This window comes from Giraffa tippelskirchi, chromosome 4 (assembly GCF_054371585.1).
Source record: "Giraffa tippelskirchi isolate mGirTip1 chromosome 4, T2T-mGirTip1v1.2.pri, whole genome shotgun sequence".
Lineage (NCBI taxonomy): Eukaryota > Metazoa > Chordata > Mammalia > Artiodactyla > Giraffidae > Giraffa > Giraffa tippelskirchi.
This window is the reverse complement of record NC_137278.1, coordinates 209,014,521-209,039,538: the sequence shown is the minus strand read 5'-3', so window position 1 is coordinate 209,039,538 and position 25,018 is coordinate 209,014,521. Positions and strand designations below refer to the sequence as shown.

Below are 25,018 nucleotides of genomic sequence, written 5' to 3'. Positions count from 1 at the left end.
GATATAACTGAGCATGGAAGAGTGAGGCCGTGCCTATTAATACCTCCTGAAACATTCATTCAAATTATAATTGAACATGCAGCTACTGTGAAATAACAAACATTCATTTTTATTGTGATTTCTAACGCCCTGTAGCCTTGGATCTTAAAAATAAATGGGTTTGGCTTCTGCCTCTTCCCTGCAGTTTTTGGAAGGGCTTACCCCACTGAAGCTGGTGGGGGTGGGGGGTGGGGATCTGAAATAGAATTTTGAATTTCGGGTAACCAATTAGAGAGAAGCCACCGTAACAGGCACAAGATGGCGGAGCCCTCGGCTTGTCTCCAGCACGGAGAGCACTGAAGAGGAGGGAGACTTACCGGGCACAGGAGGACGAGGAGCTGCTCCAAAGCAAGGCAGTCAGAACGGCGCCCCTCACCCAGGCCAGTCACTGCGGCAGGCAGAGGCGGGCCGGGCCCGCAGGCCAGGGGGCCAACCCCGGTGCCAGCCCTCTCGGGCGACGGGCCCTCGGACACCTTGTCTCTGGCCACCACCTTCCATCAGTCCCCTCGGCCCGAGCCGGCGTGGCCCGGGCCTCGGCCACTCCGGCAACCCGGAGGCAGGGCCGCCGGGAGCCAAGGGGCGCTGGGGAGGCCCCGCTGCCAGCCCAGGAGGACGAGGAAAATGCTACTTTTGTCTCCTGCTCTCATCTGGCACTAGCTGCCGGGGAGGGGGGCCAGAGGCGGCCGCTGCGGCTGGGCCCCGCCCACCGGGAATTTTTGAAAGATGCTCGTGGGTGCTGGGAGGGTGGCAGACGTGGCAGAGGCGGGTGGGTCGGACCCCCAAACCTATCGCCGGGGCGGGAGGGGGCCGGGGGGCCGGCCCAGCAGGAGAGGGAGGAGGCAGCCACAGCGTCTGGCCACTCCGTAGCTGGCCCGGGGAGGACGCGGGGGGCCGGGCTGGTCCGGGCGCCAGCCCTCCCCGTGGACAGGCGGCGCGGCCCCAGGCGCCATGTTGCGGGCGGCCCGCCTGGCTGGCCGGCTTGGGGGATAGAGGCCGCATTGTTACCTCCCTGGGCCCGGCCGGGGGGCAGGCGGCAGCCAGCCCCCCGGCCAGGCTCCCCGGGGGCCCCCAGAGCAAGCCCCCTCTAGCCGATGCCCCCGGAGGCCGCGCCACCTCCCCGAACCCCAGCCCTGGGTCCCAGCGGCCACCTAGCCCCAGGCAAGGCATGCCACCTCGCCCAGCCTCAGTTTCCCCATTGGTACCCGGGCCGGGGTCTCGGCTCTGGCCACTCAGCGCTGCCGTGATGACACAGTGAGGAACGCTCAGCCTGGCCACCATGAGGGCCCGTCACCACACCCCACCCAGACCGTCACAAACCCACCGGCCTCACGCGGGCAAATCCACCACAGACAGGAATGGCCACCCGTGCTGGGTCAGTGGGCCGGAGGCTCTAACAGGGGTGCTTCCACCTGGAGTTTATCAGACCTGGGGGCCTCTTCTGCGGGCACCTGGCCATGACCATGTGGCCGGCCGGTCTGCCCGGGTCTCTCCTTTGGCCCAGAACTGAGGCGATGACCACTGGGCTGGCCCCTTGCAGTGGGGGCCACCAGGCTGTGCATGCGGGCAGGGTCCCCGGGCAAGCAGAACCAGCTCTGGGGTCAGAAGGGACGGCGTGGAGGGGCCGAGCCTGGGCCGCCGCGGCTGGACTTTGCTCGGAGGCCCCCGGGGCGGCTTCCCTGGGGTCCAGGCCTTTTCGTGGACGGAGCTCCCGCTGCACCCTGGCTGCCTGGACTGTGTTTTGTTTCAACACTGCTTCACGGCTGCACAGAGCCGGCCGTGCCCGGAGCACAGGAACATGCGGGGGAGCGAGGAGGAAGCGGCCAGGAGGAGCCCGCTGGTCCTCGGGCTTCGGGCTCACGCACACGGCCACGTGACTAGCTCACCAGCTGATGCCAGAGACAAAGCAGGTAGGATTCCAATGCCACGCGCCTGACCAGGAACGCCGGGAATTCCATTCCAGGAACCGCATGGCACGGCTGCCAACAGCCTGGGCCTGGGAGGAGAGGGTCCCCCATGCTCCGTGGGGGAAGCCACGGAAAACTCCAGGCGGTCGGGGGCAGGGTGGGGCCTCCCCAACAAGGGAGAGGAGGCAGAACCTGGGTTAGGGCGCCCCTCCCCCCACCTGGCACACGCAACACCCCCCAGAAGTGCCCAGCTGGCCACCCAGGAGATCAAGGCCTCCGTCCTCAAGGCCTGCGGGTCAGCGTGGGGCTCGAGACCCAAAGAGCAGCCAGGCCTGAACCAGGCCCTTCTGGGAGGCAGCCGCATGCCATGAGGTTTGGCAACGTCGCCGCCATGCTGGGGTCAGAATTATCCACAAGCCCTTCTCCTCCCGGGAGTGTGGGGAGGGCCCCGCAGGTGACATGCTTGTCTTCTGACACGCTCAGGACACACGTGTGGCCCTGCAGGCCAACAGCTGCGTGTCCGATGCCTGCTCACGCCTGCGTGGAGCCCAGGGCTGTGACGTGATGTGCAGCCCACCAGAGCATCTCTTACAGTTAAAACATATGGAAGACTGAAGCTCCGGCTCCATCATTTCATTATAATTTAAAATGTAATTATAAAAGGCTGATTTGAATGTAAATATCGCTCTTAAACACATGAAAGGCGAATCTAGATTTAAGAGCCCCAAATCAGCAGGTAATATTCCAGCTAAACTTCCTAGCCATCTCAAATCCTAGAATTAAAGGAAGAATGATTCACCGAAAAACCTAGCCCCAGCATAGAGACGGAAGGCAGCAGGGACAACATGCTTCCCCGCCCCCCCCCCGCCCCCATCGTAAGGGGAAATTCTATTACTCCAAAAACAGAGAAGATGTGGGCTTTGCTCTGTAAGGCCCATACACACATTTTCTAACCACAACTAACAGGCTCATTTAGCGATAATAACCCTCGCCTCTGCTGGTCACATCTCTGCTCAGAAAACCTCTTAGCCACTGATTCACAACAGTGGGCCCGGCCAGCCGATTTACCCATCCACAGGATTTCTGAGCCGTCCCTAAAGGCAAGACTCCTGAATGTGGAGTCTTGAAACAACAAAATTCCGTCCAAAATTTCACAGGAAGACTTTGCAGCCTTTTACTTGCAAAACCCCTCTCCAAAAAAAAAAGTAAATAAAATATGTGTTTTAGGGTTGTCCTGCCTCATGGGAAGGGATTTTAGTCTTTTCCATTTTAATTTTATCAACTCCAAGCATGGGCTCGGAGCCTGTTATAGGTGCCCCCTGCCACCGCCCCCACCCCTGCCCAAGGAGAGCTCTCTTCATTACGTTTTTGGGGGGGGGGGCGGTTAATGCAGAAGGTGAAATAGACCCCAGTTAAGAGGTTCCAGGATTTTTTTTTTAAGAAAGATGCAACAGCAGGTTTTGTTTTTTTGTTTTTTTTAAAAAAACTTCATTTTTGAAGCCAGATAATATAATTTGCCAACAGTCTTTTGGGTAAAGAGGAAACCCCACTGCTTACCCTGATGGGGGCCACTCCCTCTCCTGTCCTCCACCCACCAGCCCGAAGACCCCTTAAGCCGGTAGGGGTCTCAGCCGATGGTCCACCACGGCCTTCCAACGCCCCCCACACCCGACACCAGGAAGACTGCTTCCCCAATGTTCCCATCACAGGCCTCAGCCTGATCCGTTCCTCCTGGGGTCCCTAACGTGAGCCTGGGATCCGGGCCTCGCTTTCCAGGGTGCCTTCCTAGCTGCGGCCAAGCTGGACCTTGATCAGGAACCCGGGTCAGCAACTTGAGACCCGCTGGCAGCCGCAAGGCAGGGAAAGTGGTGGGGGGGTGGCTCGAGAGCAGGCCTCCGAGTAAAAGCCTGCTCGTTCTTAGTTCAGAGGATGTCCATCCGGCAGGAACCCTGGGCCAGGCCTGTCCAGCTGGGGAGGGTGTTGAGGGCCTCTGTGTGGCTTCGCCAATTCAGGCCAGACTCTCTGATAAGCTGCTGGCAGATTCCAAGTTCATCGGACAACGAGATTTGGGGAGGAGTAAGGGACGCTGGAGAATCACAAATACTGTCCAAGACTGGCTCTGGGTGGCTTCCCTTTCACCCCCGCCCCCGTGAGGACCCTTCTTCCTCCAGTCCACTTCCGTCCTGAGACCCACCCCCCAGCAGACAATGGCCAACCAGGCCTGGCCCCAGCAAGGCTCCATCCAGCCCACGGTCCAAAACCTGGCTACCTTTCCGCTATGTGCCAACATGCCCCTGCAAGCGGCCTTTCAGAAGAAATCACAGAGGGAGAGAAAATAAACTTGTGAAAGTTTAAACTCCACTCAATAAAGAAAGCCAGACATTCCCACTGAAATTTCCCAAGAATCACAGGTCAGGGGACTCTCTTTTTTTTTTCCCTTTTCTGTACAGCTCGTCCCTGACTGAGTTCTCAGAGCCTGCGATGCCGAGACACTGGCACTCTGCACTGGCCGAGCCACCGGGACACCGGTCGGCCCTGAAAATAAATATTTCATATAAAAGGTCCATTGTCTTTGCTCAGAGACAATTGTTGCTTTTTCTCTCTCCTCGACTCCATAACATCAGCAAGCAGGGCCGATGCCATCTGGGGTTCTTTCTTGTTCCGACAAGATGTTTTGAGAAAGGGCAATCTTGCTGGGTCTTCCCAGATGATCAGCTAAGAGATAAAACTCTCTTAAAGCAAGCATCTTGGTACAGGCACGTTCGTATGGGGTCGAAGAATAATAAGCTTGTCAGAGTGATGAAGCCCCATCAAACTGCCAACCTGAATTGCAGACAAGGATGCCAGCGGCTGGCGTGGGCGCCCTGGACACCTGGGTCAGAACGTCTTGCCCTTGTCTCTCCCTGGTCACCCCCCCGGGTCGGCTCCCAGGTGAGTGCCATCCTTGAGGAGGTTCCACTCCTAAAAGGTGCCTAGGGCACCTCCTCCATGAGCACATGCCTAAGCCAAGTCCCCATGACAAGGAAAGCCCTGGCTCGGAAGCTCCTGGTAGCCTACCTTGAAATCACCAAGGTTCACTTTCATTACCATCTGGGCAGGGCTGGGGGGAGGTGGTATGTCGTGAACGCCCAGGTGTCCTTTCCAACGAAACCAAAACTAGCTTCCCTGTTTCTTAGAAGCTCAAAACTATAGTAACAACTAGCAATAAAAATGGCGATTACCATTTACAACGAAAACAATGACAACCACAGCCATTTATGGCGCCCCTGTCACGTGCCCCAACTGGGGTTTGTGGAAATAACCTCATCTGAACCTTCCCCAGGACCCTCCAAGGTCCAAGTTCTTATTCCTGCTTGAGAGCGTGGGCTGCAGTCCTGGGAGGGGACAAGACTTGTCCAGGGTCCCACGGCAAGCCAGGGGTGGGGGGCTGGACTGGAGCGTCCTGGCTGCGAGCTAGGGCACCAACACTTGGCAGGATTACTGCAGGGGTAACTCTGTGCTCCCTAAACATGCAGAAACGCCCTCCCAGCCTGAGAACAGTCAGGTATGATGGTTTTAAGATGTTTTCTTGCCTGGTCCACGGAGCCTCCTTCCTTCCCTGAGCACTGTCCCTCACAGAGGGCACATGTCGGTCGCCCTGGACACCAGGGAACACCCACCCACCCACCCAGGCAGAGAGCCCGTCAGGGTGGGCAGAGCCCTCGAGCCCCTCCCTGGGACCCACTGGCCGCTGTGCCATCAGGCCTCGTCTATGCTGGGATGAAGATGGGAGCAAGTGAGACCTGTTCATGGCATCGGCCACAGCTGGGTGCAAACTCCAGGGACCCGAATGTCTCCCTGTGGCAAGGCTCCCCGCTGGTCCCGCTGAGCAGAGCAAGATGCTGTCTGTACCTGTTTAGGCGGCAGGAGAGACCTGACTGTGGGCAGGGGCTAGTTACCACCCACTGCCCGTACCAGGCAGCCGGCCCCACCGGCACCCTGGAGACCCCACAGGCCAGAACCGAGGGGCCTCAAGTGGCCAGAGGCGGGGCATGGCAAAGACTCAGTGCAGGCCAGGGGCCACCCTGGGCCTGGCTCTGGTTGTAAACAAAAACAGGAATGCTAGGGCCACCCTCCCGCCAGCCCGCCGCAGTCCATAAGACCCTGTCCCCTGCTTAGCACATTCTTTCCCTTAAACCCAGTGAGAAAAACCAGGCAGGCGCCAGTTCCATTTTCAGAACTTTGTGTCATGTACACCGCCTCAAAAATGGATTTTCTCTGGATGAGACCTCCCCACGTAGTAAGAAGACCTCCCCGCGTGATGAGAAGACACCCCCAAGTAGTAAGAAGCCCCTGGCCGGGACTCGGGTCTCCATGAGGAGTCTCCAGGGGAATCGGGCTGGCCCTAAGGACAGGACAAAGGCAGGACAGGACGGCTTGGTGCCGAGGCAGGGCCTCCGTCCGCAGGGCCGGCCCAGCTGTTGGTCGTGGCCTTTCAGCCCCAATGCATCCCCTGCACCAGCGGCTCACGTGGGGCAGGCGCTGGGCCGCTGGAGCCGGAGGAACAGTATCGCCTGCTGAGTGGCCCCGGGGCTGCCTCCTCGGATGCTCAGGCCTCTCCGTGCTCCCGGGGTCTCCGTTTCTGAGATCACCCCCCAGTGTCCCACCCCGTGTTTCAGGTCTGCTAACTGCCTTTGATAAAGTCACAGATACAAATTCAAAACAGGGCACCGGAGTAAGGGGCGATGGCCTAGCTAAAAAGATGGCAAGGATGGCTCCACAGCAGTTCCCAGAAGCAAACCTTCAGCCTCGGGGCCAGGGGGGCAGGACCTTACTGAAACCATCTCTTCATTCCTCTGGGTTCTCCTCTCGGTTCTGGAAACCAGGCAGCCCTGGGTGAGGCAGGCATGAGCCAGGCCTGGGCTACCCGGGCCTCTGTCCACGTTCCCGGAAACACGGCCTCCGAGTGCCAGCTCACAGCTCTGGGGTGTTATGGAAACAGGCCCCCCTCCCCATTATTTTGTGGTCAAAGCACCCCGCAAGGTTGTCCAAACCACATCAATAAGATGAGGCAGAGTAAAGGGGAAATCGCACCTGTGATACGGTCATATTAAAAAGCGGGTTTAATCTCCCAGTTATGGGTTTCATTTTAACAGGGTAGGTAACACGCAAGTACAAACGTGCTTGTTAAAAATCCCAAACAGCTAAAACCAACGAACTAAGATAAAATGAACATAGTGCTGGCCTACAGAGACTGCCGTGGCCTCTGAAGCCCAACTTTGAAGAAATTAATTTCAGCGTTACCTTAAAACCCTGTAATTACGGCAAACATGCATTCCTTCACCCCTTTCTTGCTCCCCACAAATTCCCCAGGGCTGCGGGCTGGGCCCGTGTGTGACCCATCTATAAAGAGGGATTTATTATGAAAAGTTATGAGTTGTTTTTGTTTTATGCCACCATAAGCAACAGCATCCACACATGGGGCTTTCACTCCAAGGGCCAGAGTGGCCAGTCCTTGACCCAGGGCTGCCCTAAACCAGCTCTCCATAAATGCCTGACCAGCAGGAAAAAAAAAAAAGAGAGAGAAACACTGATGGTTTAGGAAGTGAACGAAAAGATTTTAGTTTTTCAAGAAAGGACTGTGGCTTCCAAACGACCTTTCGGAACACATCTGATCTAAAAACTGTTGTTTTCTCTTTTCCTCCTGTTCTGTTTAGGAGGCCTGCTATTTGACGTGTTCAACCAAATTCTCTCTGGCAAATGGCCGGCACACATCTGAGATTAAAAGCTGTATTTCACAAATTCCAAGTTCCAGAATTTTAATGACGGCCATGGAGTTGCTGCAAGCTGGTGCGGCTTCGGGTCCGAGATCAACCTTCCTTCCCGGGTCCCCGGGTCTGCGGAAGGCCTGCCCTACAAAAGGGCTCTTCTTAGAAATCCTTTCATCAATATTTAAATATTCACTAAGTAGCAAAAGTGAGAAATGCACTTACCGTCCTCAAGAGTCGCCTTGAACCCGATCGAGCCTGGGGCGCGCTGGTCGGCAGCTCTGCCCTTGCCGGAGGATCGCGCTCAGACGCAGCCGGCGCTGCGCTATCGCGCCCACGGCTGCACAGGCCCTGGCCCATCGGTCCGAGTCTTGGCTTCCAAAAGGATTCTCCCCTTCACACGGAGAAAGGGGCAGAGAGCAAAGCGGTGCCATCTCCCACAACTCTTTCCAGGCCGGGACAGCTCCGGGACGGCGCGGGCGAAGCGCACGGCCAGGCCCCACTCCCCGGGACCCGCACCGCGCCTCCGACCGCGCCGCTCGGCTTCTTCTCGCTCCGGCTTCCCCGGGTTGAACGATCGGGCCAACCCGCAGAGTGACCCGCAGGACACGGTCTCCACGTCCGCGACCCGTGCCGCGAGGGACCTTTGTCCGGGGCGAAAACGAAAGCGCGCGGGGCTGGGGCGCCCACGCCCTGCCCGGAGGTCCGCGCCAGCGCGCCCCGCGACTTTCTCCAAGTTCATGGGCATCCCGGGGCGGGCGGGCGAGCGCCGTGGGCCCGAACTTCCAGCGCCCGGCTGTCGGGCGCGCTGCGGGGCGCGGGCGGTCACCAGACGGCCCGGGGCGCAGGCCCGGGGCACAATGGGAGCCGGCCGGCCGGCGGACCGGCGGACGAGCGCGGGGACAGCGCGGGCTCGGCCTCCGCGCCGCCGCTCATCGAGCGCGGCCGGGGCGCCGAATGCCGCGGCGGCGGCGGCGGCGACTGGGCACAGACGCGCCGCGCGCCCGGTGCATGCTAATGGCCGGCGGCCGCGCCATGAATTATTCAGCAGCGGCGCGGAGAGGGCGAGCGCGGCGCGGAGGGCGGCCCGGCCCGCGTGTCCCCCGCCGCCGCGAAGCCGCCGCGGCGACTTCCCAAACTTTCCCCGATCGGGACCGAGGATGCGGCCCCCGCGGCGCCTCCGTCCCCGCCCGAGCGCGCCGGCCGCGCTTCCCCCGTTGCCGCCTATTTTATGTCTTTTGTCTCGGAGTTGGCACCTGTCCCAGAGAGCGCGTTTCCCTGCCCACCCCTTCGCCGCCGGATCAGGGCGGGGGAGGGGGTCCGGGGGACCTGGAGAGGAGGGGACGGGCGGGGGGAGCGAGGCGCCTACGGCCCCGCAGCCTAGGGGAGACCGCCCGGGGGCGGCGGCCGTGCAGCGCTCCCGGGCGCCCCAGTTCCGCGGGGAGATCAGGGCTTCGTCTGTGCCCGGAATACCAACAAGGCCTCCCGGGGCCCTCGGCCGTGCCCGCTGCGGGCAAGGACCCGGCGCGGCCCCTCCCCGACTCCCCCTCCGCCTCGCACCCTCCTCCCGGGCCCGGCGCGCGCGGGCGGGGCGGACGGCGCGAGCCGCGGATTCGCCGCCCGGGCCCCGCGCCTCGCCCGCAGCCCCGCGTGCGCGTCCCCGCGGGCATGCCGCCCCGGGGGCTCCCCGCCCGCGCGGTCCCGCGGGGCTGGGGGCACCGCGCCGCGGGGACTCATCAGCCTTCGGCTTCGCGCCCTGCGGCCCGTAAGCCCGGGCCCCGGCCCGCCTTCGCCGCCTTGGCACCGAGGCGGCGGCCGGAGCGCGCTCCGCGGCTGCGCTCCGAGGCGCCGGCTGCCATGATTGCGGGCAGCGGAGCGCGCGCGCGCACGCTCGGGCCCGGCTTGGGGACCCGGGGCAGACCGACGGTCCCTGGCCTGACCGCAGCCCAGCGCGCGCGGCGGAGCGGAGGCTAGACCTCCGGCCTCCTCCCTGCGAGGCTAGGGCTCGCTGCGGCGCGCTAGACGAAGCTCCTGGACAGGGCTTGGGATCGCGGGTGGCAGCGGGCTTCCCCCACGGCACGGTGCGCACCAGGAGGAGCCCGCGGCGGCTTGTCCCGACCCTGCCTGCGGGGCTGCGGGAGGGGCGCGAGGTCCAGTGGGGTGGGAGTCGGAGTGCAGGGGATCTGGTGCCGCAGAGGGGGCAGCGCGCTGTGCCCAGAGATGGGGGCCGCAAGGTGCCTGGCACGGGGGGCCCTCATGGTGCCCGGGGAAGGCATGGAATGGGCAGGGGCACCGTGCCCGGAGCCGCTGCCCAGCTCCAACCTCTCTCTCTTCCTTCCCCGCAGAAACAACTTCCTGCCACCCCCACCACCACCCCCCACCCCCTGGCCCAGGGCGCAGGAGCTGCGGGGAGAAGTTCTAGGCCGCAGCTTTGCTATCTGGGGGCCGGACGACGACACTGCTGTCCCTGGACCGCGCGGTTCCTGCCCGCGCCCTCTGCAGCAGTCGCGAGCAGGCCGGGGCTCCAGGGTCCGGACCCTGGTTAGAATGACAAGAAGGCCACAGCAGCTTTTTTTTTTTTGCCTGCTCGGCAGGGGCGCCTGAGTGATTCCTGACGCTTGGGGACGCAGACACGGGGTCGCTCTGCCTGGACCCCATCCCCCTACCGGGGCATGCCCTCTCTCAGAGCCAAATGGACCTGGTTGTCCCCAATGCCTATGACAGGGGCCCGAGAGAAAAGAGGCCTCCTGGGCCCCATCCCAGTGTCTCTCTGTGCCTGTCTCTCCACCCCCCCCCTCAGCCGGCCTTGGCATTCTAACCAGTGTCCCTTGACGTCACATCTCGCCATCTCTGTCAACCAATTGAAACTTGCCCGTTGTCATAAAAATATATATACTTTTTATGCCATTGGTAAATTCAAAAGTTCCTCATGCGCCCTGCTTCCCAGGAAACTTCATTCCACACTGGACTGCCCAGGCAGGGGGTACCCGCCATGGAGCCAGGCTGGGCTGGGGCAGGCGGAGCAGCTCCGGCCGGCCAGGGCCTCCCTTGCCCACTGACCCACCTTGGAGGCTCCCTAGGCCCACCCTGACCTTGGCGTTGAATCGTGCTAGACATAAACACACACGACTGCCACCACTGTATGACAAACACGATGTGGGGAGGAGGAAGGGGAGGAGGGGGGAAATAGGATGGATTAAGAAATCTTCCAAAATTACTTTCCTGTGTTAGAATCTTCCTAGTGGCCTCTTCTTTGTAGGGACAGACTTTCCACCCACCCAGCCCACCCCCACCCCCGGCCATGAGAAAATTCAGTTTTAGAGAGTGGAGTGGAAATGTTTTCTGGTTAATCTTTTCACCGAAACCCTGACCAACTTTCACTTTCTACAGCTGCTGACACCAAGCTAGACGGCCCAAGCTGGGGTGGTTCCACAATGGGGTGGGTCTCGCTCCTGCCCCAAGGAAGGTCCAGGGTGACCCTTCCCAGCTTCCACGGCTCTGGGGTCCCCTTGGGAAGCCCAGGAATTCTGTGCTCCCCTTCCTCAGAAAAGGACTCTCAGCAGCCATAGCCACGTTCCAGCAAGACGGCAGGAAAAACCAATCTTGCCTTAGCGCAGTCCTTTATAATTTTCTCCACTGTGACAGTTCCCAGCCCTGACCAGGACATATGGGGTAAGAGGACGCATTCCCACGAGATGAGTATTGCAGGGCGGTCCCCCCAAGCCACACAGACCCTGCCGTCACCCCCTCCTGCTCTGGCCACACCAAGGAAGAACCCAACCACGAACTGCCATTATAAATTCCCCCCTTCCCCATCTTTACTGTATGGTTCAACTACTTTGTAAAAAACATATTAAAGACATTTTGTGGTTTAGCAACTTTGGGGACTCTAGAACAACAGAAATGCCTCAGAGACCAGGCTGGATACAGAGATCTAAACACTAAAAGCACCGGGCCCTTTTAATACCAAATCTTTGTTTTTCCAAAATAATGAGCAAGCTTGGTAAGGACCAAATGGAGATTTTGAAAATAAATATCTGGTTACTCTTCTCACGGAAAACCATTCCCAAGTGCAAACTCTAGAAAGGCTTCATACCTTTGAGATAAATTCACACACACACACACACAGACAAATACTACAACCAACACATTCAACAACCACACTATAATCTATTTATAATCACTTTCTTAAACACTATAAATATTATAACTAATGTGATATATGTTGTGTGATTAAATGGGTGGATTAAAACACTGAATTTAAAAAGCCACAAAGAAAAAGATTATCTTCCATTATGCCACTTACAACTCTTGTTCCATTGGCACAAATACCGATTTGACAACTGTATCATTATGAAGGCAATGACTAAATGCCAAGATATTAGCTTTGTAATTTTCACCTGAAATCACTGTATAATCGTACTGGCTTGCTAACCTTTTTATTAGCTGATTTTTTTTTCTTGCTCTCACACACAGTAATAAGTTAATTTAATGCCTTTTTCCTCCTCCCAATTTTTATTTGGTAAAACAAGAAATTGGGTGAGTCAGAATAATATTCAAGAACACACACTTTTTTATCCTCTCTATACTTGGCAAGGATTTACATATAATTTGGTTGCAAATTCAGAAATCAAATTCTGCTTTATGTAAGGAAAATAATAGCACTCAGGTTGTTCTGTTGGGTATTTTTCAGGTTTCAGGTTTGTAAAGTCTTTTTCCAACTCGCTCTCATATTGTATTATTCAAAGTAAATAAATTTTTAAAGTGCGCTCACATTAGCAAAAAGGAAACGTGGAAATTGACTTTGTTGGACGAATATTCTGATGAACAGCTTTCTTGGAGGAAGAATTTGGTCTCTGCCTGTGGGTCGCACCATGCCCGTGGTTGGATATTTGAAAAATAAGTCATAGGAAGGCTCTCGGTATACCAGGATGTTTATAGTATCAGCCTTATACAGTTATTTTTTCCTGATTTCTCCCAAGATTTGCCTAATGGGAATGCGGCCGGCCACTTCCTGCTGTGCTCCAGCACAGCCTTCGGCCACAGTCCAGCCTCACAAGGCCGGGTCACTTGAGTTTAGCTTCCCTGTTCTTAACCTAGCGACGTTTAATAGTTTAAAGTTTTCAGTGTCCAAAGCATTACAAGGACTTGGTAAACAGATGCATTTAATCTAATTAAAGCAAGCAGGATGGAGTGTGAGTGAAAACTTTCATGTTCACTTGGGTTTTAGACATTCGACTTGACCACCCCAACACTCTGATGCTTTAAAAACTAGCCCAGTAAACCAGAGGTGGCGAGTTTGTGGCAGCTCGTGGGTAAGATGCCACCCTTTCAGTCATCCCAGACCAAGTGTCCTTTTGAGCAGCCTCTGAAGAGCTTTGGGTACCATGCGGAAAAGCAGTCCAGGCTTAAGATTTTATTTTTTCCTTTTGCCTTTCTCACCAAGTAGTTTGTAGGTTTGAGATTCCATTTTGATCCGTCTATTTCATAATAACTTGTACCCTTGCTTTCTGAAGCCTTCATTTTAACTCTCAATTATTTATCCACAAACCTATTAGCATCAATTTACCTTGGGTAAGCTTTTTTTTTTTTTTTTTCTTACAGAGAGGGGACAGAAGCCTTCAGGTGAGTAAAACAGTTTCTACGGTCTCAGGGTGGTTAAGGAAAAGTGAGCAAGTATCCATAGAAAGGATTCTTTCCTTCCAAACGTATGGAAGCATTTTTCAGAACCTTTTGCTTTAGGTTACTTGGTTTTTGAGTTAACGAACAATAGAAAGGAAACTCTGGCCATGGGACAAGCACATCTGAGGAGCAAAGCACAGGCAGGGTTCTGCATCAGTAGCCGACCCTCGTCCCCACAAAAAGGCTGGCAGGGCATTTCTATGTTTCCTTTCTTTAAAAAAAATGTACACACATACAAAGAACGGACTCAGTGTGCCCGCTCTGAGAGTGACGAGGTGACCGGCGGGTGGAGCGCCACACCATGCGGTCACCTGTCTGCTTGGAGCCGTGTGTGAGTGGCCGTTTAAGCGTATTAAACACCCTTTGGAAGTCTACACGTTCACATTCCATAATGTTACCTGTGCGTGTATATCAAAAAAAGTCTATTAACCCTGAGGGCATTCTTTAAGGAGTTAATATTTTTCCATTAAAAAGAGAGCATCCAACAAACTAGAAGTCTAAAATAAATGTGTGTTCAATCATGGATACAAACATGTGAATATACTGTATATAATACATATGTGTTAGTATGAGAAATTTCCCCTTACCAATGAGGAATTACAATGCATATTTTCCATTCCAAAATAGTAAGAAGCACAAATCAGAAAATACGAATTAAAGAAGATGGGCCAGTATCCCTGGTTATATATGCATGTATCAAATGCCAAAGCTATATTCCTGGCTTCATATAAGGAATGAGAAAAAGCATAGCACAGACTAAATTTTTTAAAACATCAAAATTACCTTTCAAAAAGATGTGGGTGATGAATTTATGTATTTAGGTTGCTCAATTCTGCAATTTCTAAAATGGAATCATCATAAATTGGGAAATTAACATTTTTCTAAAGGATTTATTGTGTGGCTCATAGCAAATTTTTTTTTTTTAGCAATTAAAGATATATTAGAATTTGAACTGTAGCAGTTTCTGGTAGAAGGAGGTACTAATTTCCACAAGAACTAAAAGACATCAGAAAATCTGAAAAGAATTTCATTCCCTCAGTTTTCAAGGAATGCCTTCCCTTCATGGTTGAGAAGTATCGATTTTTTGGAAGTATTTTTTATATCTTATCAATCCTTTATAGGAGTCTGATAGTCATTATTAATCATTATTCTTTTAAAATTATATCTAAGCAGAATTTAGCAATTAAGAATTGAAAGCAATTTTTAAAACTGTCAAATGTTTATTTTCTTTTTTTAGTTTAAACAATGCTGAAATGCTAATGAAGATCAGTATGGAATTTCTTTTCTTCCCCACAGACAAAATGGGAATTTTAATATCATTTCTTAGTCCTTCAGTGAGCTAGATAAATTATAACCCCTCTAGAATAAAGAAAAAAAGAAAGGAAAAAACCCTGACTTAGAATTCAGATGGTTCACTGCTAAATTGCAAGGCATAGCAGGAACTTGTTTTTTAAATACAGATTTCACAGATTACATTTTTAAAATGACTGCAACAACACCTATACTTCCTGCAAAATGAATCCATACAGAAAGGACTTTGTAGGGAATGGGAGTGTCAATTACAAATTGTTTCAAATTTGACCACACTGGTCTTACTTATTGAAATACTACCATTTTATTTTTTAAAAACTCTAACATGATTTCACACAATATAACTACTTCGCCTTATGCAAAATAACAGTTTCATTTTCCTGACTATGTATAAATATTAGTCTTTAGATCAGTTTAACAGAAAGATAAGGTTAAGGTTGGATTTTTCATATATGTCCTTTCTATAAAAAGCGAAAAAATGTCTCACCTAAATTTATCAGTGCCAGACAAGGTAATATTTAATGGCTGCAAAATACGAAAAAACAAAGCCAATGCTTTTGTTCTGTTTTGTTTCTTGCTATTTATAGAGCAACTTTTGGTGTAATTCCTAATTTTAAAGAAACATGAAGTTCATTTTTTTTTAACCAAAAGAAAGAGGTCATGTAAGCAATCAGACAGTGGATGACATTAGACTTGAAAATAAGGGTCTAAATAATTTTTACATGATGAACACATATTTTTTAGATGTATTTGAAAATAACCAGAGATGTGGACAAGCATTTTCACGGCTGTGCTTGGCTTCCAATGATGTTCAGAGAGAGGGATTTTCAACTACCGTCAATGTAGTTGCTAACGTTTCAGCCATTCACCCGTTTTTCAGCTCTGTATTCTAAACAAGCCACAAGATTCTGCTTCCAAAGTCCATCCCAGACTCGGGGTCTGAGGGGAGGCAGTGGACGCGGGCACGGCCACCTCCTCCTCTCCCTCACAACTTCTCTGAAATTGGCACTCTCTCACACACACACAGGACGCGGAAATTTCTAGGAGGACCCCAAGGTTCACCGGGAAACTTCTTGCGCTGGGAAAAAACTTCTCAGCACACACCTGGATCTACAGATTCGGAAAAATTAACCAGCTGTAGCCAAAAGCCAAAACACTCAACCACCCGAATACAGCCTGCGAGAAACACAGAGGTCTTTGACGTGACGAGAAGACTTATAAATAAAATAGCTCCAAGGCAGACAGGCTGAACGAGCCTTTCAAGACAGCCTGTTGGTGCCTCAAACTTGAATATTAGAACATTAAAGCGTTGGCAGCATGAAGATAATATGGGATGTGTGCATGTGCGTGCGTGCGCGTGGACGGCCATGTATGCGTGTGTGTCCACGTGTACGTGTGTGTGTAGGGACATAGGTTTTGCGGCTCTTACGGCTTGGGGGCTCCCCGGAGGTCCTGGTGGCCAGCGCCGAGCCCAGATGAAGGGCAGGCCCTACCTGTGTTCTTTTGGGGATCACTCCTTCTATCACGACACATGTGCAAACACCAAAAGCCAGGGAAAACATAACCTGCTGTAGGCATGAAGGACCAACCTCAGCTATAGAAGAACTTTCCCTGAAATTAAAAAAAAAAAAAAAAATTGTGTTTTGTGAATGGGAAACCAAGCTGACCTCATTCGGCATAGTCAGGACCAAAGTGGCCAGGCCAGCTTCGGCAGCGCCGCTAGGGCCCGGGGCCGGGGCATGTTCTCCGGCCTGTATCTCTGAAGCCGGGTAAGCCTGATCCCTCAGGAGAGGAGGTCAGGCTAGGGTTCAGGCCTCAAAGATCACTACCCAAGCCAGGCTGGGTGAGGCTGCAGACAGAGCCGTGGACCCTGCGATGAACATGCCCGGGCTCTCGGTAAACACGCCGGGAGGAGGAGGGTCTCCAAAGCATCAAGTCCAATCCTCCAAATTGGGTGCCATCTTGCTAGCAGGATCAAAGGCCTTGTGGGCACCAGGATGCTTCATATCTTGTCCAGACTCTCCCCACACTAGGCCCACACCTGGCTCATATCACTGCACAGGGTTTTTGATACAGTTCGAATCAACAAAAGCACCCCAAGCATTTAGTCAGTGCCAGGTACCACGAAACATTTTCAGAAAGCAACGACTCGCAATGAAGATTCTTGCTAAGGTAGCAGGGATAGCATCTTGTGTGAGTGTGTAGCAAGCGTCTCGTCACTTACACAGCGAGTTCCGAGCCCCGTCCCAGGTGATCCTCACAACCCGAGTGGCAGACGGAACAAGAATGGTCAAACCTCCTTAAAGATGAGAGAAACTGAGGCCCAAGTAGCTGGAACAGTGACTCTGGCCCAACATCGCAGAGGCCACGCACATTGCTTTGTTATTTTTTCTTTTTCTTTTAACGGAAAACATCACCGCCACCCCTTCGCACTCATGCACACTCAGGCTTTTTTATATATATATAAGTAAGAACAGTTCCCAGGAAAAACAGAGCTCCATTGAAACCTGGGTCCCAGGACTGCCTTGAGCTGGCCAGCTTGGGCGATCTCCCGCCCCCACAACCAGCTCTGGTCATCTGTGGCGGCCACCCTTCCCCATCAGGTGTATCACCCTCAAAGCTGGGCTGGACCAACCAACCTCCTGGTGTAAAATCGCACCCGAGCTGGGCCTGCCAGAGTCCTCGGAACAAAGCCGCCTCGCCTGAGCCGAGGGGTCAGAGTGCCCCCTGTCCACCGTCCCTTCTGTTGGGGTGCCAACACCCCGCAACCAGGGACTCCCCCGCCACGCAGCCGGGAAAGCTCCGCGCCCCCACCAGAGCCTTCCCTGGCTTTCAGCCCTCTGTGACTCTGGCACGTCCCTGCCCGTAGTCTCAATGTAAAAGGCCAAACGGGTGACAAGGACGGCCTGGGAGAACCTCAGAGCGAGCATCCCTAGTGACAGGCTCCCCGTGGAGAGGCTCCGGGGGCAGCTTCCTTCTAGAGGGGCGGCCAAGGTCCCGTGCCCAGACGCCAGCGGTCTGCAGGGACACACGCGTTCCCATCAGACAGTTCCTGCCCCTCAGAAACGGAAAGCACAGGGATGCTGCCGCAGTTGGGGAGGGGCCAGGACATCAAGGAAGGGGTAAAGAAGGAGGGAACCGGGTTATTTGGGAAATGGTTGGACTAACTGAAGGTGATGCTAGCAGGGCCCGTCGCCATGCTGTTGCCCTCTCCAGCAGAGACCTGCTCCACGGGGAGAAACTTCCCGACGCACCTGCCTCCTTCTGGGGCTCCTGGTACACATTGACCCCACCAGATCACCCTCAGGACAGCATGTCTTCCCCAAAAGCCAATTTCCATCTCAGAACATTGCCTCCCACAAACGACCAGCTCAGAAACAAACTCAGCATTTTATAAAGTCTCCTCAGCAAAGCCAGGTGAACAAAACCCACAAAACACAATGAGGCCCAGGCCCAGAGGGTCTGGCTTGGCCAAGAACTTGAAGCCGCCGCCCTGTTCATTTTCAAAGGCAAAGTCTTCCAAGACTCCTTTTTTTCTCGCTTCCTTTTTTGCACTTAATTACAAGACAACGGGCTTTAAAAAAAAAAAAAAAAAGACAAAACGTTTAAAAATTTTTTAAAAAGGTTACAAGGTGCTAAGTCTCAAAAGCTGCTTGGGATAAAAATTATAACCTCATCCAGCACTGGAGGAGAAAACAAAGAACGCAGAGGACAATGCTCAAGGCTGAGTGTAGCTTCAACTGCCTTCAGCATGTCCTGCCTGCGGGCCCCACCTGGACCTATCCCGGGGACGCTGTAAGGTAGTGGTTTGGAGGAAAAGGCAGGGCTGGGAGGGGTGGGGGCCGCATCGCAGAGCAGAAGCGTTGGAAGGTCCCTGTGTCCCCGCCGAGGACTCTGGACCAGGCACTCCTGGAGCGCCTCTGCTTTTCCGACGGCAGGGTGCCCACAGAAACCGAGGTGGGGAGAAAGGAAAACTTGGCACCGCACACCCTCCTCCGCACCTCCGCCGGCGGCTCGCGGTCCCTAAGGGCCCTGCAGAGGCGCCTCCAGCCGGGCGCCGGCCTGCACCGGGCGGCGGCCGCCTGGGGTCCGTCGTCGAACCGGCGCACCGGCGACCTGGGCTGGCGGCGGGGCTGGGGCTATTCTCCTCCGGGTGGGTCCAGGGACTCGACCGGGTCCGCACGGCCCTGGAGGCTGGGCGGCCTCGTGCGCCTCCTCCAGGCAGGGCCAGGGCCGGGCAGGTGGCTCCAGATCTGGGGCCTGGGGTCCGCCTCGGGTGGGGAGCGGGGCGGCGGCCGGGTCCACGTGGCTGGGGGTCCTGGAGTCAGTCTGGGGCGGGTCCGGCAGGCAGGGATCAGGGTCCGAGTAGGGATCCGGGTCCGGGCTCCGGGGTCCGAGCGCCCGCCGGGAACGGATGCGCGCCGGGGTCCCCAGCTCGGGGGTCGGAGGGCCTGTCCGAGTCCAAGTCCGAGGCGGGGCCGGGGTCGCGGCGGCGGCACGCGCCCCAATTAGCCGCGGGCGGGCGGCGGGGCGGCCCCCATTGACGGCGAACAAAGGGCGCGACCCCAGGGTCAGGGAGTCGCGGGCCGGCGGCCGCTGCCCGGTGGGCCCGCCTTGTTTACTTTGCCCGAGCAAAGCGCACAATATAGTGACTAAAGCGGATTAGAGGGTCGCGCCCCGGAGGCTGCGGGACCTCCCAGCCGGGCGCTTCCCCGCCAGCCCTTCTCCGGGTCCCCGACCCGCGCAACCGGCGGGGACACGGAGGCCGCGGGTCAGCGCGCGCGGGCGGCTGCCCGAGGGCCCCGGGACCCGGCTCACCTGCGCCCCGTGGCGGCCCGGGCGGGGGTCACTCTGGGAACCGCCCCCCACCCACGCACCCTCCACCGGGCATTGTAAACCAACCTCGGGCAAGGAGTCATTGATTTCCCGACCCTTTCCAACACTGCTGGTCCGGGGAATTCATTTAATTCATTTTACTGGACGGCAAATGGCACTTGCTTGAAGGCTGATGTTTTTAGATGCAAACAGGGACAGCGTTTTTCAGGTCACACCATCCTGCAGCGTTAGGGTTAAAAAAGAAAACGCGCGCCTCTTGTCTGGACACAGAGATGCACTGCCCAGCAGCAGGTGACTGAAGGCTGCAGAATAACATACATTTTAAAAATAATATGTTGGGGTAGAGAAGTCCTGGGAAGTACAGGCTGGGGGAAAAATTATGTTTCCTTTCTTTCTTGTAAAAGAAAGCACATGAGTGTATAAATAAACCCCTAAGATTTCCACCCAAAGACCACAGTGTATCATCTGGCATGCTGAATTCAAGATCTATGTTCTCCAGATACGAACTTGCAGGATCTTTTTAATTGCCCTTAAAAAACAAGCAGTAGGAGCAAATAGCACAAACTCAAAACCAAGCCGAGTCTAACCATGGTGGGGGGTGGGGGGGGGGTCACTGGACCAAACATCCAAGAAGAGTAAGAACACCTTCCCCCATTTCTTGATGCTGTTGTTTATGGGGACAAAAATACTTCCCCTTAAGTTCAAACAAAATCCTAGTTGACATTTTTATGCCCTAGCTGTTCAAGTATATATGTTTGACTAGGAAACTCATGTAGGGTTTGATTAATAAGATATCAACATACAAATCTTTTATAAGAGAACGAATACTATTTACTGACTATACATATTTGTTGACCTAACGAATATTTCTGCTACATGCCATCTATCCACAACTATTGAAGGAAAATATGCCATTTGTCTATACTTCTACTCACAAGACTTTAAAAATGATTTTTCCTTGCTTATAAAAATACCACATGTTTAGAGAAGGCACAGCCTAATCTAAAGCATAAGTAATTTAAAAGTAAAATATGAAAATAGACATTTTAGAGATAATTTAAGTAATAAGTATAAATAATCCAAGTCTAAAATACAGGGAAAAAGGAAAATTCACCTATATGCCATTATCTAGAAAATAATATTCAATTTCATTTCCTTCCCAACAGTGAACACATGCATACAATATTAACACATAATTTACATACATATTTACTGTTTGGGAAATATTGGCTCCCATACGTCCCTACGCGCTGACAAACTCTTTGTCAACAGTATTTTAACAGTGACATAATTAATATTCCATTATACTGTTAAGTGATAATTCACCCCAGAACTCCCTATTATTATTACAAACTTCAGTTCTTGCTAGTATTTCTGTACCGTAACTAACACTATGACCAATGACCTTGCTTGTGAAGTTTGTCTGCAATGTGGGTTGTTAACAAATCTCTTAATGATCCATTGTTAATCTGACGTTGAAGACACAGCGTTATCTAAGGGGGTCAAGACAGAGCTTCGTAGACCTCATGGTAGCAGCAATGAACTCACAAATTCTAGAATTCACTTCAGATCACAGTTACTCCAGATAGTGATATGGAAATTAGTTTGTTTCCCCCTCCAGAGGCCTAGTAACTGTGGAACTTTTGCCTGATGGGTTTGTGGGACCAGCCGAGGCACATGCCTGATTGCAACACAGCATCTGGGAACTGTGCCCTTGCATGAAAGCTCTGGCCTCTGCGTGCCCACCGAGTCACTTGGCACTGACCGCCATCCACTTGGTGAGTTTAAGTCAGGACCAGAGAGCTGAACGAACACCTTGGAAACATTCTCTCCACAGCTCTGTCGAAATTTTGCACGTCTGAGAGTGCTATGGCCCCAGGGGCTTCCTTTGGGAGAATTCAAACCTCAGGCCCACGTTTCAGCACCTACTGCCGCAGGGTGCCTGCTGTCCTCCCACGACCCAGCCCTGATCAGCACGCAGGAGGCCCGGCCGAGCTGCTGGCCATCGCCACGGTGTGGGCACTGTGGGAAGCTGTGTTTTCTGCCACTTGCCCCTTGTCCCCGAGGCCCTGGGAGAGGCTGGGCTCTGCCCTGGGGCCTCGCTGGCGGCCTGGCCTTCTGCTGACACGGCTCCCAGGAGGGCAGGGGAAGGGGCCCGGGGACCACAGAGCCGAGGTCTTCTCCCCAAACACCAGGACCTGCGTGAAGGAGGCGGCCTGGAGCTGGGCGATGCCACCGGAAAAGAGAAACACAAAGAGTCCAGGTGGCCCCAGCCCAAAAGTGCCGTGGAGTCATCAGAAAGTGGATGCTATGACGAGGCAGAGAAGACAGGCTCGAAGGAAATTTGTGGACATGTGACCAGAGCTTTCGTGGGTGCTGAACGATTTCTCCCTGTCGTACCTTTTTCTGCATCTTCCAGACTTTCTACAGTGAGCATATATTGCTTTCATAATAGAAAAGGATCCTATTACTGATACAACTATTATTAGTCAAATAGACAGAATCCATCTTAAGACTAAGATAAATGATTATTACTACTCAGGGTTTGAACATAAACAATAAGAACCATATATTATTGCCAGGAAAGTTTTTAAGATGATAACGATGGGTCACGTGTCTCTAGCACTTTACCCTTTAGAGAAACGCTTTCAAACAGAAAATGAAACCGTGCAGCCTTGCTATGCAAATATTGGCTGCCGTGTGATTAATTCTTGCAACAACCCTTGAAAGTGAGCAGGGAAGGACAGTTTCTTCCTCCTCTTCAGTCTGGGAAACTCAGGGGTGGAGGAGCCCAGTTAAGAGCCACAAGATTTGAATGGAGGCTCTGAGTCGCCCCCCCACCGCCTCCACCCCACCGTCCCTCTGGCAGCTTCCGGGCCTCCATCTTAGCACCTTCCTGCAGGGGAGATATTTTTCCCAAGGATCCAGTGTGTTTCCCGTTTTTTTCCATTATTTTTTCTCATTACTGGAGGTGGTGCCTATGGCCGGGCGGAACTGCAATGAATGAAGATTGTATTGGGTTTGCTCGAAAACAATGGTATTTGCACAGGATCCAATTATCTCGAGAGGTGTGTTGCAGCGAAGTGGCCTGGCAGAGGTGTGACAGCGTCTCAGAAAGGTAGGGGCTGTCTTGTTTTCACATGATGACACTATAGCTGAACGCCCCACTCCTGAGAAGGAAAAACACGTCTGTGGCCCCTCTGGGGCTCGAGTTCACCCCGAAGAACTCTCTGCCTGCGTGGGAACACACCTTTTCCTATCGTACTTTGTCAAAGTGGGCCATTTCCAGCCCCTAGATAACAACGGATGGGAACAAATCCACGAATCAAATACATTTGATCTTTGGTGTCTTTCTTTCAAAGGGAGTTAAAAGGCAAACCAGCATGCTGTTTTCTACTCTAAAAGGCAATTTCTAAATTTGGATTTTGAAAAAAAATTGTACTCCAGCTTGAAAATCCAGTGGCCCTCAGAATGCAAGTAAGCTATACCACTGTGTGAAAATCATCTCAACTGGTTTAAAATACATCAGAACGAAAGGGTGTGAACTGACCATACGTCTCCCATCACGTATGATCTGAAAGCAGAAGTGGGATGCACACAGACCGTATGCTCCGTCCCAAGAGCCGGCTGGGCCCAGAGGCAACGTTCAGTGATTTTTAAGAGAGAGTCACCAACATCGCAGGGGCCAAACAGGTCCAAGCTTGTGATATTCCAAAGCCATCCTCAATTTTAGATACGGATTAAGTGATACAATGAATAATTACAAAATGTCACCAACAGGTAAGGTGAATACATTGGAGACATCTATTTCCTCCAAAAAAAAAACCGTCTGGCTCTTGGCTTTTTAAGCTGTCAGGAGATGGGCACATTTTCACAGGACCTTTTCTTTTACTTCCCCTTGTTACCCAGGGCACAGCAAACCATCTCTGCCTTCTGAAATAAAAACACATGCCACTTTAATTTCACAAAGAGAAGCCAACATGCAGAATCTCTGCACAGATCATTTTTAAATTAAAGAGAGAAGGGGGAGACTGTTAACTGTGTTTTATACCTTTTGGTGGGGGGGCAGTTACCTTCTCCACATGTTAATAATTTAACTGTCAAATCACAACAAACAGCTAATTGCATTTCTGAGATGCTAGGATTGCAATCTACAAGGGGAGATTTTAATTGTAACTGCTAAATAGCAAATGCTGACAGAAGTCCTGTTTTCAATCCCCAGACAAGGCTGGGACATGACTAATTTATTTTATCTTATCCATCTATCTGTGCGCAGGATTAAAATATTTATATCAGTCTGTTCACTTTAAAACATGCAGTGCAGGCACCAGCTTCAGGGCCACTCCTTAATTTTTCACAGTTTTGGCTTTTCATTGTTTCCAGAAACTCACATTCCCTGCGTGGCGAATACTCTCAAATGCTAGTGGGATCTTTAAGTCACAGGGACCCAGTCACGGAGCTACACAAATGCCCCTGGGCACGCTGATGGCGACAGAGCTGTCCTGACGCCTCTGTCCCCGGAGATGCCAACGAAATCAAGCAGGCCTGAGCCCGACTTCGAGGGGAAAGCTTGCCTCTGGCCAGGGTGGCTGATGGAAACCAGGACCTGGGAATGCTATCCCGGCCAGGTGGCCAGGTAGGCAGCGGGCAGCAGGGGGTTAAGCAGCGAGTAGGGAAGGGTGCAAACAAAAGGCCACGGGCAGGGGAACCCGGGCCGCAGGGCCCAGCCCGAACAGGCGCAGACACAGGGAGCTCTGTCTGCCTGCCCGCTGCCCGGCACTGTGACTAACCGCCCACTATTGTGCCCTGAAGCCAGCCCTTTGTACCATCCCCCTGGCGTCTGGGAGCGCGGCCGAGGAACCTTCCTCGTCCTGGAAACTTGCAGCCTTGACACCCGTTCTTTCAGCTCTCAGGGCTGCTGGGGGCATGGCGAGCCAGGGGCAGCGTCCTTTCCCCTGGTCAAGAAGGGATATCAGCGAAAAAAAAAAAAAGAAGCAGAAAAACCAGTCTCCCCCACTCTGGGGGAGGGAAGCCCTAGGGACCGCTAAACTTGCCCTGCCCAGTGCCACGGCCCTTCCCGACACGCGGCTCCTGAACCTTTGAACTGCGGAGAGTCCCTCGGAACGAAGATGTATGTGCAAAATACACTCTGGATTTCAAAGACTTAATACAAAACCGGCGGGGGCGGGGAGGGGGCAGGCAGGGAAGGGAAAGTATCTCTTTAATAATTTCGTATTAATTACACATTGAAATATACTATTTCGGATGTATATTAAAGAAGTCGTATTATTAAAGTGGATTCCACCTGTCTATTTTTACTTTTGTAAAAATGTGGAACATGTTAAATTTACAAATGTGGCTGCCTTGGCAGCTCATGTGATGTTTCTACCGGACAGAGCTGCAATGGGCTGTGGGTACCTGGGTCTGGGAACGGGCCTCGTCTGCAGCCCGCTTCCTCCTGGGCAGACAATGGGGACACCACTGTCTCTCCCCACCCAG

General features: G+C 53.3%; 2 protein-coding genes and 1 long non-coding RNA gene across 7 annotated transcripts in view; 2 read left to right on the top strand and 1 right to left on the bottom strand.

The window, feature by feature from the left end:
- The window catches only part of LOC145546861 (uncharacterized), a 63,282-nt gene that overhangs the window by 29,701 nt on the left and 8,563 nt on the right, over positions 1–25,018 (bottom strand). Inside the window, exon 1 of one of the 5 annotated variants that reach the window (XM_081594955.1) lies at positions 7,916–8,892. The exons of 2 other annotated variants lie outside the window; for them this stretch is intronic. The gene's annotated coding sequence lies outside the window, so the exon portion shown is untranslated. Of the gene's footprint in view, positions 1–356; positions 967–7,915; positions 8,893–25,018 lie in introns of those variants that run through there. 2 more of the 5 variants (XM_081594951.1, XM_081594952.1) reach the window with 2 other exon arrangements.
- On the top strand, positions 270–10,597 carry LOC145546860 (uncharacterized). The gene is made up of 3 exons (XM_081594949.1): positions 270–1,946; positions 4,394–9,455; positions 10,036–10,597. The coding sequence occupies exons 2-3, from the start codon at positions 7,906–7,908 to the stop codon at positions 10,292–10,294; spliced, it is 1,809 nt and encodes a 602-aa protein (XP_081451075.1). The 5' UTR covers positions 270–1,946; positions 4,394–7,905; the 3' UTR covers positions 10,295–10,597.
- Positions 22,277–24,829, top strand: LOC145546862 (uncharacterized). Its single transcript, XR_014083359.1, has 3 exons — positions 22,277–22,637; positions 22,882–23,299; positions 23,903–24,829. It is a non-coding gene; the product is annotated as an uncharacterized LOC145546862 (long non-coding RNA).

Coding starts and splice junctions, on each gene's coding strand:
- LOC145546860 (XM_081594949.1), top strand. CDS start 7,906: ATGCACTTACCGTCCTCAAGAGTCGCCTTGAACCCGATCGAGCCTGGG. Junction 9,456..10,035: donor GGCTTCGCGCCCTGCGGCCC/GTAAGCCCGGGC, acceptor CCTTCCCCGCAG/AAACAACTTCCTGCCACCCC.